Source organism: Scylla paramamosain, chromosome 5, assembly GCF_035594125.1.
Source record: "Scylla paramamosain isolate STU-SP2022 chromosome 5, ASM3559412v1, whole genome shotgun sequence".
NCBI lineage: Eukaryota > Metazoa > Arthropoda > Malacostraca > Decapoda > Portunidae > Scylla > Scylla paramamosain.
In genome coordinates this window covers 9,251,692-9,266,691 of record NC_087155.1, presented here as the reverse complement: position 1 = coordinate 9,266,691, position 15,000 = coordinate 9,251,692, and the positions used below count along the sequence as shown (strand labels likewise).

Sequence of the window (15,000 nt, the reverse complement as noted above, 5' to 3'; positions counted from 1 at the left end):
TGCATGAAAGAATGGTTAGAATGGAATAATGATAATAGTATTAATAATAATGATAATAATAATAATAATAATAATAATAATAATAATAGTAGTAGTAGTAGTAGTAGTAGTAGTAGTAGTAGTAGTAGTAGTAGTAGTAGTAGTGATTTCATTCTTTTATATATATATATATATATATATATATATATATATATATATATATATATATATATATAATATATATATATATATATATATATATATATATATATATATATATATATATATATATATACACAACACACACACACACACACACACACACACACACACACACACACACACACACACACGTTTTCACCTGGTCATAAAATATCATTGAATAAACACACATTGCATCAGACTCAGTCACACCCACTCATCATCCTCTTTGCTCCTCCTTTTATTTCTCTTCCACTAACTCCTTTAAGTAGTTGTTCTCTTTCCCTTCCTAGTCCCTATTTAGTTTCTTCATTCACGCCTTGTCTGTTGTTGTTCTTCCTCTTTTATTATTATTATTTTTTTTTTTTTTTTTTTTCGTGCCCATCTTTCTCACTTCCAGTTTTGTACCCTTACGTCGTCGTCGTCAGCGGCGGCGTCTTCCTCCTCCTCCTCCTCCTCCTCCTCCTCCTCCTCCTCCTCCTCCTCCTCCTCCTATCCTTGTAAAAATTTCATCATTATTATAGTATTTAGTTTTAATTTACATCTTTGTTTTTTCCCTTTTCTTTCCTTCTCCTTCCACCATTTGCACTTCACATTGTTTCTTTATTGTACGTTATTTGTATTTATTCAAGTATTTCATCTTATTCAACTAGATTTATTGTGCTGAGGACATTACGTGTAGTCTCTTTTCATTATTTATCATTCATGTCTTTTGCTTCTGTCTCATATTTCACAAGCTCTTTGAATTTTCACTTCTTTCCATCCCTTTCGCTCATTTTTTCTCTTCGCACTTTTTCTTTCTTCCGCTTTTTTTATGTTCTCCACTCCTTACCTTCTTCCTTTTCTTCTGTTCTTCCCACATTCTTCGTCTTCATTTCTTTCCTTTTCTTGCTGTCCTTCATTCCTTTCCTTCTTTCTTTTTACTGTTATATGTGCATTCTTCATCTTTGTTCCTTTTCTCTTTTTACTTATTTTTTCCCTCTGCTTTTCCTCTGTCTTTTCTTTTTTTTCCTCCCTTTTTCATATCATTTTATTCCTGTTTTATTCTCTTCTTTTCTTCCACTGTTCTTCCCAGATGCTTACATTTTCTTTTTTTCTTCCTTTTGCCCTTACTCACTTTCATTCTTCCTCTGTCCTGTCCATTTTCCTCGTTCCTTCCTTCCTCTTTTCACACTCTCCTCTCCTTGTTTCCTTTCCTTCTATTCCCTTTCTATCCTCCATTCCTCTAAACACATCACCCCCCGTTCCTCCCTCCCTTCACATCTTACTTCCTTCCCTTTATTTTCCTTCTCTCCATCATCCCTCCAAACATCAACCTTCGTTCGTCCCTTCTCTCTCTCTCTTCACATCCTCTTCTCCTTGGCTCCTTTAGTTCTATTCTCCTCCGTCTCTTTCATCTCTCTTAGCATCATTCTTCAGAGTTCGACATGATTCTCTCCTCCGTGTGCCATTTAGACTCAGTTACCTGCCAGGTGTCAATGAGCAGGGTCCCTCGGGTGGTCTCCCTTCCAGCTGCTCCGCCCACAACACCAGGTTCGACGCCCGCCTCTCGCCAACCCCTCCCCACGGCAAAGACACATTCATTACCACCTCCTGGCTCGAGAATTCAATTTAGTGAAGACCGTGGAAGGTTTGCGTGATCATGTGAATTACGAGGGAGGCGTGGGTAGTGCGGCGGTGAGGGCTTGGGGCAAGGGAAGGAGAGAGGTTGTCTTTTGGTGCTGTGTGTGTGTGTGTGTGTGTGTGTGTGTGTGTGTGTGTGTCATGTTTAGGTGTGATGGGTAATGTGAGTGTGAGGTTTGTGTGTGCGTGTGTACATGTGTTGCGGGTGCATAGTCGAGGGTCAGGGGCTCTAATGAGTGTTAATGGAGGCGAGAGGGCTGTGTTTGCCTCAGCCATCAGGACCAGCCCGTCATAATGCCCACTAATCGCCGCTTATATTGGTACAAGCCGCCTCGCACCCAGCCCCAAGATACACGAGCGCTATTCTGATCCTGCGTCAAATTATACTTGTACACAGGACGGGCCGGCGGCGTTTTCGAGGTGGGCGACGGAGGCGATGGAGGGTGGGCAGGATGAACACCCAACAGACTCTTGTGGAAACGGTTATGCTGTGAATGCTGTGGAACTCGTCACTTGTGTTTGTTAGTATTGTTCTGCCCTCCTTGGATATGGCAGGAGTGGGTTTGTTTCTATAGAGGGGGGGGGTATTGGTTCGCTGCGCCTGGTGTGACAGGAAGCTGAGGGGTGCTGAAAGGGTGGCAGTGGTGGAGGTGATGTGGTGTGGCTGGAGAGTTGAATGTTGCGTGGGCGGTGTTGACCAGTGTGTCGCTATCCTATTACTACTTTTACTACTTCTACGACTGCTGCTGCTGCTGCTTGTTGCTACTGCTGTTACACCTGCTGTTGTGAATGCTAGTAATACAACAGCAACAACTGCTATTTACTTCTACTACTACTACTATTACTACTTTTACTACTATTACTACTACTACTACTACTGCTGCTGCTACTACTACTACTACTACTACTACTACTACTACTACTACTACTACTACTACTACTACTACTACTACTACTACTACTACTACTACTACTACTACTGCTGCTGCTGCTGCTGCTGCTGCTGCTGCTGCTGCTGCTGCTGCTGCTACTGCTCCTGCTACTGCTACTACTACTACTACTACTACTAATAATAATAATAATAATAATAATAATAATAATAATATGACTACTACTATTACTACGACTACTATAATTATTTACTAGTGTTATTACTAAAGCTACGTAATCTATGTTTTTTCTTTTTTCATAGCTATAAGTAGTATAATCTGCAGTTAGATTAATTCATAATGAACACCAAAATAATCACTCGGTTTTGGTATCCCTGTGTGTTAATGCTTGAAATAATTTTCATCTCGTCTATCAGTGTTGCTTCCGCAGTTCAGTCTCTGCCAATATCTTTGGTATTTACGTAAGGTTTCATGCATAACTATATTTCTGCCAACATCTCCATTCTTCTCGCAAACTCGCCTCCACCACTCACAATACATAGACCCAACGCATCCCGCCCATCAACACATTTCCCATCCACTCATTCTTCTCTTCCTCGCCGTCAGCGTGAGCACATTTTCGGCATCCAGTAATTTCTTACTGTCACCGAAACATCACTACATTTTGATGGCTTCTCACCGCCCTCCGTCGCCGAGGCCTGGCCCCACGCCTGGCTCTCTCCCTGCTTCGTGCTGCTCCCCTCCCGCCGAAATGGACTCCCGCCTTGTTACAGAGGAAAATATGGTCCCGCGCCCTCATTTTGTTCTATCACGGGCGCTTAGGCATACACCGGATAGGCGGCCCACCAAATTGCCCAATTCCTTCCTAAATTGCATTCCAAACGTGGGCTGTAAAAATGTCAATAATGCCACTTATCTCTCGCCCCGCCCCTCGCGTGGAGTTGCTGCCTCGTCCATAACTTGCTTATTTATGTGCTGTTTGATTGCTCCACCTGATTGGCGGAATCTTTGTTTATGCATTTGAGATCTTTAGTATTTCCAAGGAATTGTTAGAAACGCGATGAACGTGATGTAGGTCGTTCATTTAACGTATGTAAGTGGCGGCGTTCCGGCGCGGGGCGAGGAGCAGCGGGGACGTCCCTCCAGCGTGAGAACACCAATGTGGATGCTGCGCTTCACGCGTCCTCAGCCAATCATCGCCTTGGGTACGGCCTTCAAATATTCACTTATTGCATCAATATTAAGCACAATAACATGCATTTACATATTTGTGAAGTAATAGACACGAAAGTAAACATTGTTACAAATAACCATATAGTGTTATATCGTGCTTCCTCTCCACAACTTTTGAGAGAAAAAAAGATTTAATGCGCGGCGCCGCAGACTCTCGGCACCTCGAGTCGGGGGTCGCCCGAGGGGCAAGAGAAATGATGCCGCAGATCAGTCGACAAATTGGTCGGTGCTAGACAGTCTGGCACAGCATCTTCCCAGCGTGATCACACCGTTCCCACGCCTCCAACCCGCCACAGTTTTACAGCAGGTGGTTAATTTCCTTGATTAATGATGTTGAATGAGACTGTGAGCTGCTGAAACAAAGTGAAGCTTAATCTGGGATTTCGTCGCTGCTACCGAAGACCACACCTCCGAGGGCTGCTCTGCACCAGACAGCAGGATGACTATGGATCTCATGTCCAGCGAGGCGCCCCCTCAAGATGCTCTCCCTGGGCGCGGGTGGCTTGGCCAAGGACACGGCAGCCCTGCTGGAGGATAGGACGCCCACAACGCCCGAGGGTTTGTGGCGAGCCTTCCTGCAGGGGTCCCACCACCATCACCACCACCACCTTCACCACCCACCGCCCACCTCCGTCGCCCACAGAATGGATCCTATAGGTAGGTAGATTTGATCTTGTCATGCAAGACTAAGAGTGCATAGTTATTTTTGGCCTTTTGGTTAGCCATAAAGAATGGACAGTGTGGGCCGCCGTCATGCACCGCCACGCCTACCGCCGGTCCTGCTGTTCTTCCAGTGTGCTGTGCTTTCCTTTGGTGACCATGTGACACTACGAACTAAACATCACCTTACCTTTTATGAACACTGATCGGCGAACATCATTCTTATTTACCCGCCCTATGGAGAGAGAGAAAAAAATAAAATAATAAGCTCCCTAAAATCCTTAGTCAAAAATTGATGGCATCATATTCTCTCGACTCATCGGCTGAATCACTTAAGAGTTATGTAAAATGAGCCAGGCTTGTATCTAACGATTACAAACACTTAGTGTATTTGCAGTACTTGGCCTCATTGCTTGTTCTGTGATTACCGCTGTCCATCACGCACGCGTCTAATCCCTCGCGTGACGGTAACACGAGACACGACCTCGCCATCGGAAACCAAAACATTTCTCCCAGCTCTGCGCTCCAATCATAATTATTTATTCGATGGAAGATTTGAAGTGCTTCCTTATATGTATTTTAAATTCTTACTATAATAAAGTATTTACATTTATTTCATATTGCTGTATTTGACCCTACAAAGTGTAATGGTAAACGAATAAGCAATATAAGATACTAAACACCGCGAATTTTTTGGTTTTACAACACTTATTCAGGAAAGGCGAAGAGCGGCCGTGGCGGAAGCTTTAACAGATAGCTCGCGTTCGTAAACAGAAGTAGCGAGGACACGTCAAGATGCATTGCGATGGAGGAACCGGAAGTACAGGTGGAAGGGAGACGTGAGAGGGCTTCTGTCAAGCGATAATGATGACAATAGTGGGACGTGGCCGTGGTGTGAGGGGCGGGACAGCGCGGTGTGGGCGAGGAGGGTGGCGTTCCTCCAGGGCATCGCGGAGGGGCAGAAGGGAAGGAAAGAAGGCAGGTCGGGAAGATGTAAGACTGTGGATTTATGACTGACTAGATTTCTTTCGCGTATGTTTAGCTCTTTTTTTTCTCTGGGGTTAAGATTAATTATATTTTTTTGCTTTGTTTTGTTTTGTTTTGTTTTGTTTTGCATCCACGCATTTATGTATTTGTTGTGATTATTATTACTATTATTATTATCAGTGATATAATAATAACAATAATAATTATTATTATTATTATTATTATTATTTTTATTATTATTATTATTATTATTATTATTATTATTATTATTATTATTATTATTATCAGCAGCAGCAGCAGCATCCTCATCATCATCAGCATCATTACTATAATTGTTATTATTATTGTCGTTATTATTATTATTATTATTATTATTATTATTATTATTATTATTATTATTATTATTATTATCATGATCATCATCAGTTATCATTATCCTGTTGTTGCAGTTGTTGTTGTTATTATCATTTTTATTACTATTGTTAACAATACGATGTAATTATACTACTACTACAGTTATTACTCCTCCTCCTCCTCCTCCTCCTCCTCCTCCTCCTCCTCCTCCTCCTCCTCCTCCTCCTCCTCCTCCTCCTCCTCCTCCTACTACTACTACTACTACTACTACTACTACTACTACCAATAGTATAATAATAATAATACCAACAGTAATATTAACCCTAACCATTACGAAACGTTTACACCATCAACAGTAACATCAAGGCATTTTCAAGGGATATCGGAATAAAGACTCCATCACTAGAGCATAAAATAAGCGACTTTTTTCATTCCCTCGATCATACCGCGACCCACATCTTCCCTCTCCCTCATGCTTGTCGACTCAGCGGTGGTGATGGTGATGTGATGGTTACTCGTACTTCGTCCGTGCTATAGGTCGGTCGCACAATACATTTCTCCGCTTCCCGCTTCACCATCCTTACCTTGACCACCCCCACCACCACTAATACCATCCTCAAAGCAGATATCACCGCCGCTGTCACCACCATTCACCATCATTCGCCTACTGTGCAGCACCATTACTGTATATCTCAATCATCCTCACTACCACTACTTTCACAATGATACCGTTACTTATTACCCGGTTTTCCAGCATCATCCTCACTATTATTATCGTCATCATTATCACCATCGCTTCAATAACTCTACCGTCGCTACCTCATTATCACCGCCACCACCACGTGTCCCATTCTTACATTCACTCTCATTACTTTCACTATCAAACATCATCACTACCACCCACTCACTCCACTTGCCTCGCTCCTCCTCTCACCATCTACACGCCAGCCACCACTCGCTACACTCACCAACACCACTAGTACAAGCAGCATCACCATTATCCTCATCATCACCACCACCAGCAGGTAGCCACACGATCATCTTCACCGTCATTATTACAGCTATGAGTACCATCACACCGTTACCAACACGACCATAATCATCATTTTCATCACCACCAAACTCCACAATCACCACCACCACTAACATAACCATCTATATTATTCTCTATCGTTCCGACCACCACCACCACCACCGCAGACAAGGTAACTTTACACCCGCATACAAAGACTTCACCTAATTCAACACCTACACATACTCTGATCTAAATAAGTAACTGACTTTCACTCTCATTACCTGAAGCCCACACCTAACACGCCCACCAAAAGCCAACACACCAACCAGATACATTCCCAATTTACTCATGCTTGCGCCAAACTCGCTGCCCTTTCATGAGTACAGTAAAAAGTGACAAGATCTTACTACTGTATTTTACTTGTACGTATTTTTCTGTTCAGCATTTTGGGAAACAATGATTATTTGGGTTATTTGTTTTGTAGTTTTCTAGTTTTTGCTGATCCCTGCATGGTCAGTCTCGTGTATTTGTAACGATGATGATAATGGTAAGATGGCAAACGATGATAATAATTATGATAATAATAATAATAATAATGATAATAATAATAATAAGAAGAAGAAGAAGAATGATATCAACAATAATAATAATGATGATAACGATAATACTAATAGTAATGATGATGATGATGATAGTAATAATAATAATAATAATAATAATAATAATAATAATAATAATAATAATAATAATAATAACAACAATAATAATAATAATAATAATAATAATAATAATAATAACAACAACAACAACAACAACAACAACAACAACAACAACAACAACAACAACAACAACAACAACAATAACAATTCTATAATTAACCATCGCTTCATATCTAAATGTCCAAACCCTCCTTGAGAAATAATACCTTTTCTCAACCCCACATCCTTCCACGCAGACCACTATTACCATTATTAACAACGCTGACACCACCACCACTCGGCCACTAATCCTCGCCAAAGCAACACCACAACACCTGGAGAGTAGCTTTCAGTATTTCCTTTTCATGCAACATTTATTTCCGAATCGGTTTGTTCCAATCTCATCGAACCTACTTGTTCTTCAGCCCCCTCCACTAGCACGTACACTTAGCGTTGCCAGTGTGTGAATCGCCTACTGTGAACCGCCTGCTTCGACTCGTGTCCGAAACAAATCATGCCAATCCCTCCAGTACCGTCGCGTTTACTCCTACTGGTTGTTATGTGTGTCGGCGACGAATCGAATCAGGCTGGGCGGTTCACAGCAGGCGATTTATACTGACAACGTTAAGTGATGAACGTAGAAGTGGAGGGGACTTTAATGAGTGATTGTACAGTACCTTCTTCATTCCACCTCGCACGTAACTTGCCTTGTACACTATCTATCGCCTAATTCGCCTTCATTTCTTTCATCCACACATCCACATTCCATAATTTTGCCTTATGCCCTTCATAGTCAATCAGGGTTTTTACATCATTAAGAGGATAAATCATGTGAATCTCATGTCCATCAAGGAAATGCGTGTACAGACAATGTAGAAATTCTAATTAACTTTCGTTATATTCCACTTACTGATTGACGGATGAAATTAATTTAAATGTTATTGGGTTGTCATCGGTTTTTCATCTCTCTCTCTCTCTCTCTCTCTCTCTCTCTCTCTCTCTCTCTCTCTCTCTCTCTCTCTCTCTCTCTCTCTCTCTCTCTCTCTCCTTCAGTATCTAAATTTAATTGTGTTTTGTCATCGTCTTCTTATACCCACACTGTCTTTTTTTTTCTTTCTCCTGCAGATCGGCCGCTGTCCCCCGAGTCCCCAGGCCCGCTGCTTCCTCCTCCTCCTGGTCTTGGCGGAAGGTCGTCCCCGCCCTCGCCGCCCTCTGCTCTCCCGGCCTCCTGCGACGCCTCAGGTTAGGAATGTTATTTTTTTCACCAAGCTCATTTCCTTCACTCAGGTTGTGTTGGTATTTAGTCTCCCATTCTCTTTTTAGTTTTTTTTTTTCTCTCTCTTTTCTTTTATTTTAAATCTTAATTGATTGACAAGTTTTGAGTATTCTCTCTCTCTCTCTCTCTCTCTCTCTCTCTCTCTCTCTCTCTCTCTCTCTCTCTCTCTCTCTCTCTCTCTCTCTCTCTCTCTCTCTCTCTCTCTCTCTCTCTCTCTCTCTCTCTCTCTCTCTCTCTCTCTCTCTCTCTCTCTCTCTCTCTCTCTCTCTCTCTCTTCATCTATAGGGTGCGCCGTGTTTCAAATTAGAACCTATTATTACTATTATTATTATTATTATTATTACTATTACTATTATTATTATTATTATTACTATTACCATCATCATCATCATCATCACCATCATCATCATGCAGGACATGCTCCGTTTTTAAGCCTTTTCTACACTATCTCATTTTTTTTCTTTCTTTCTTTCTTAGACTTCACTCTGCGCATTCATAATCCTCAAAATTAGCTCATTTGATGCACTATATCTAGAATTAGTCCCCCTCAACCAAGGAACATTCTTTTTTTATTACTATTATGATTCGCATCAACCTCGTATATCATCCTCGTGTTTAGTGCATAAGTGTATTTAAGTCGTGTATCAGCTGTGTGTGTATTTAGCGCATTTTTTTTTTTTTTTTTTTTTTTTTTATGTAGGAAGGATACTGGCCAAGGGCAACAAAAATCTAATAAAAAAAATGCCCACTGAAATGCCAGTCCCTAAAAGGGTCAAAGCAGTGGTCAAAAATTGGTGGATAAGTGTCTTGAAACCTCCCTCTTGAAGGAATTCAAGTCATAGGAAGGTGGAAATACAGAAGCAGGCAAGGAGTTCCAGAGTTTACCAGAGAAAGGGATGAATGATTGAGAATACTGGTTAACTCTTGCGTTAGAGAGGTGGACAGAATAGGAGTGAGAGAAAGAAGAAAGTCTTGTGCAGCGAGGCCGCGGAAGGAGGGGAGGCATGCAGTTAGCAAGATCAGAAGAGCAGTTAGCATGAAAATAGCGGTAGAAGACAGCTAGAGATGCAACATTGCGGCGGTGAGAGAGAGGCTGAAGACAGTCAGTTAGAGGAGAGGAGTTGATGAGACGAAAAGCTTTTGATTCCACCCTGTCTAGAACAGCAGTATGAGTGGAACCCCCAGACATGTGAAGCATACTCCATACATGGACGGATAAGGCCCTTGTACAGAGTTAGCAGCTGCGGGGGTGAGAAAACTGGCGGAGACGTCTCAGAACACCTAACTTCATGGAAGCTGTTTTAGCTAGAGATGAGATGAAGTTTCCAGTTCAGATTATAAGTAAAGGACAGACCGAGGATGTTCAGTGTAGAAGAGGGGGATAGTTGAGTGTCATTGAAGAAGAGGGGATAGTTGTCTGGAAGATTGTGTCGAGTTGATAGATGGAGGAATTGAGTTTTTGAGGCATTGAACAATACCAAGTTTGCTCTGCCCCAATCAGAAATTTTAGAAAGATCAGAAGTCAGGCGTTCTGTGGCTTCCCTGCGTGATATGTTTACCTCCTGAAGGGTTGGACGTCTATGAAAAGACGTGGAAAAGTGCAGGGTGGTATCATCAGCATAGGAGTGGATAGGACAAGAAGTTTGTTTTAGAAGATCATTAATGAATAATAAGAAGAGAGTGGGTGACAGGACAGAACCCTGAGGAACACCACTGTTAATAGATTTAGGAGAAGAACAGTGACCGTCTACCACAGCAGCAATAGAACGGTCAGAAAGGAAACTTGAGATGAAGTTACAGAGAGAAGGATAGAAACCGTAGGAGGGTAGTTTGGAAATCAAAGCTTTGTGCCAGACTCTATCAAAGGCTTTTGATATGTCCAAGGCAACAGCAAAAGTTTCACCAAAGTCTCTAAAAGAGGATGACCAAGACTCAGTAAGGAAAGCCAGAAGATCACCAGTCGAGCGGCCTTGACGGAACCCATACTGGCGATCAGATAGAAGGTTGTGAAGTGATAGATGTTTAAGAATCTTCCTGTTGAGGATAGATTCAAAAACTTTAGATAAGCAGGAAATTAAAGCAATAGGACGGTAGTTTGAGGGATTAGAGCGGTCACCCTTTTTAGGAACAGGTTGAATGTAGGCAAACTTCCAGCAAGAAGGAAAGGTAGATGTTGACAGACAGAGCTGAAAGAGTTTGACTAGGCAAGGTGCAAGCACGGAGGCACAGTTTCGGAGAACAATAGGAGGGACCCCATCAGGTCCATAAGCCTTCTGAGGGTTTAGGCCAGCGAGGGCATGGAAAACATCATTACGAAGAATTTTAATACGAGGCATGAAGTAGTCAGAGGGTGGAGGAGAGGGAGGAACAAGCCCAGAATCGTCCAAGGTAGAGTTTTTAGCAAAGGTTTGAGCAAAGAGTTCAGCTTTAGAAATAGATGTGATAGCAGTGGTGCCATCTGGTTGAAGTAGAGGAGGGAAAGAAGAAGAAGCAAAGTTATTGGAGATATTTTTGGCTAGATGCCAGAAATCACGAGGGGAGTTAGATCTTGAAAGGTTTTGACATTTTCTGTTAATGAAGGAGTTTTTGGCTAGTTGGAGAACAGACTTGGCATGGTTCCGGGCAGAAATATAAAGTGCATGAGATTCTGGTGAAGGAAGGCTTAAGTACCTTTTGTGGGCCACCTCTCTATCATGTATAGCACGAGAACAAGCTGTGTTAAACCAAGGTTTAGAAGGTTTAGGACGAGAAAAAGAGTGAGGAATGTACGCCTCCATGCCAGACACTATCACCTCTGTTATGCGCTCAGCACACAAAGACGGGTCTCTGACACGGAAGCAGTAGTCATTCCAAGGAAAATCAGCAAAATACCGCCTCAGGTCCCCCCAACTAGCAGAGGCAAAACGCCAGAGGCACCTTCGCTTAGGGGATCCTGAGGAGGGATTGGAGTGATAGGACAAGATAAAGATATGAGATTGTGATCGGAGGAGCCCAACGGAGAAGAAAGGGTGACAGCATAAGCAGAAGGATTAGAGGTCAGGAAAAGGTCAAGAATGTTGGGCGTATCTCCAAGACGGTCAGGAATACGAGTAGGGTGTTGCACCAATTGCTCTAGGTCATGGAGGATAGCAAAGTTGTAGGCTAGTTCACCAGGATGGTCAGTGAAGGGAGAGGAAAGCCAAAGCTGGTGGTGAACATTGAAGTCTCCAAGAATGGAGATCTCTGCAAAAGGGAAGAGGGTCAGAATGTGCTCCACTTTGGAAGTTAAGTAGTCAAAGAATTTCTTATAGTCAGAGGAGTTAGGAGAGAGGTATACAGCACAGATAAATTTAGTATGAGAATGACTCTGTAGTCGTAGCCAGATGGTGGAAAACTCGGAAGATTCAAGAGCGTGGGCACGAGAGCAGGTTAAGTCATTGCGCACATAAACGCAGCATCCAGCTTTGGATCGAAAATGAGGATAGAGAAAGTAGGAGGGAACAGAAAAGGGGCTACTGTCAGTTGCCTCAGACACCTGAGTTTCAGTGAGGAAAAGAAGATGAGGTTTAGAAGAGGAGAGGTGGTGTTCTACAGATTGAAAATTAGATCTTAGACCGCGAATGTTGCAGAAGTTAATGAAGAAAAAGTTGAGGGGGGTGTCAAGACACTTAGGGTCGTCGACGGAAAGGCAGTCCGACCTGGGGACATTTATGGTCCCCTCCCCAGATGGGGACTCCGAGGCTGGTGTAGGAGTCGCCATGATTTTAAAATTTTTTTGGAGTGAAGGGTGTGTGTGTTATTAGGTGCTTGTAGTTTTGTGTGGAGGAAGAGAGTTGTCTTTAGAGGGCAGGCTGTGACTACCCCCTTGTGTTGTGAGACACAAAGGGAAACGTTCAGTGAGGTCACAGCTGGGTTTAATGATAAGTTCACAGCACCCCCTGAACAGTGCTTTAGACCTCACTGGGAGTAATTATCGTTTGAGGCGAAGAGGAAGTTTACCAATACCGGAGCCGCGTTACCGCCCTTAGCGTGGCGTGGTGCTCATGCCGCCCATAAACCCGTCATCCCGCCCCTGGAGTGCCGCCAAAAGCTACCCGCGAGTGGCGCAAACATCCTCACTTTGCTACAGTCATGAGTGCATTTATCAAGGTGCATTAGTCGGCGCGAAGAGCAACACCGTAAGTCATGTGTAAACACCCTGCGGAGGGCCACACGTCCGCCGAGGTAATGGGCCCCGTGCATCACTCCGCCGTCCTCTCCCTCCCTGCCTCGCCCCTCCAGGGTTTATGAACGGCCGTGAGCGTCTCAGAACCAATGGGGTTATACTGAGTGCGGCTGTTTGTCTACCATTTATAATCCACCGTGGGTCCAGGAGTCGTGGTGATGGTGAGTGCCGACGAGAAATTATTGCGTTTATGTGGAGGACATTATGGCGCGCTCACGATGCTTTTGATGAGGCTTGAGCTGCTCGTAGATTATAAAAAGTGAGGCTTGTGTGCCAGGCAGGTGCTCCTGGGTGCCTTATGGGCGACGTGAGAGGAGGCGTGTAGAATGTAGCCACGCCTATTACTGCTTGTTGCTGCTGTTGTTGTTGTTGTTGTTGTTTACTTTCATTCTCTTTTTTCTTTTTCTTTTTTTTTTTTTTTCCTCCTTGTTTTTCCTCCTTTCGTTCTTTGCATACAAGAAGACTGGCACAGGGCTACATATTCCTGCTGAGGGAAGGTTGGTCGTTTCTCGTCGTCACAAAAAGACCCACACTCTGCAACGAAACACTGGTGTCCTGCTTTCGCTTGCAATTATTTTACTCAAATTTTTAACGACTGATTTCGGATTCTCTTGTGACAAAATAGTTGCAGCAGTACTTTCTAAAAAAACTTAATCATATTCATTGACACAAGACCACTGCTCCAAACAAAAATTAAAATAATAATAATAATAATAATAATAATAATAATAATAATAATAATAATAATAGTAATAATAATGATAATAGTAATAATAATAATAATAATAATAATAATAATAATAATAATAATAATAATAATAATAATGATAATAGTAATAATAATAATAATAATAATAATAATAATAATAATAATAATAATAATAATAATAATAACATACAGGTTTATGCTCTGGGACGATTATAACAAGTTTTACTGATGGCTAAGTTTTATTTGGTTCGGCATTCATACACGTGTACACCGCACGCACACAGACGACTGAAGCAAAGATCCCCAGCTTCCCACGTTGTCCATCCCACACATTTATCACAGTAGAAAGAAAACGATTTTTTTTTTTTTCTGATATCAAACTCGTCTCCTATAAAATCGCAAGTTTGGTATGCGATATGAAAATTTGTCATTAATAGTACAAAAGGTTTATTTCACGATGACATTATTATTTCCGAAACACTCTGAAGTGTAAACAATAGTAACAAGCAAGTTAAAGCAATGTCTCCTTTGTCTCACTCTGCTGAAGGTTACAGGCTCAGACGCGTCACATTCTTAGAGATCCAGGAAACCTCTGCGTCACCACTAGATAATAAAAAAATATAAAAAAATGTTAGTTCCGGTGTTAGTCACGCATCCAGAACCTTCTTAAAATTTGTATACAATGCGAGATACTACGACATGATATCGATACAATATAATTTTCTAATTGTACCGTGTGTACTACACTGAGCAAGAAAAATGGCATATTGCATCATCTCGGTGAATCCACGTGTGGTGGCGGACAAAACGGCTTCAAGGAATTCTTGATATTTGCTCTCCTAAAGAAAAAAAAAGATCTTCGACTTAAGCATTTATTGACAGAAAGAAACATTTCATACCATCTGATAACATAACATTTTCTTTTCAAACATACTAATATAACTTTTCCTATCAACACAGTAATGCAGAACTGATAGTGACAGTTATTATTATCTCGTAGCATCCTTTCCTTTCTGCAACAAAATTATTGCAGTGAGCGGTGAACAAATTATGTGGCTTTCTCTCTCTCTCTCTCTCTCTCTCTCTCTCTCTCTCTCTCTCTCTCTCTCTCTCTCTCTCTCTCTCTCTCTCTCTCTCTCTCTCTCTCTCTCTCTCTCTCTCTCTCTCTCTC

At 42.1% G+C, this 15,000-nt stretch overlaps 1 protein-coding gene across 1 annotated transcript in view; it reads left to right on the top strand.

The window, feature by feature from the left end:
- The first annotated feature begins 3,146 nt into the window (after positions 1-3,146).
- Positions 3,147-15,000, top strand: part of LOC135100497 (segmentation protein even-skipped-like) — a 25,862-nt gene continuing 14,008 nt past the window's right edge. The window contains exons 1-2 of the mRNA XM_064003466.1: positions 3,147-4,583; positions 8,766-8,882. Coding sequence (XP_063859536.1) covers positions 4,406-4,583; positions 8,766-8,882 — 295 coding nt within the window. The 5' untranslated portion in view covers positions 3,147-4,405. The remainder of the gene's footprint in view (positions 4,584-8,765; positions 8,883-15,000) is intronic.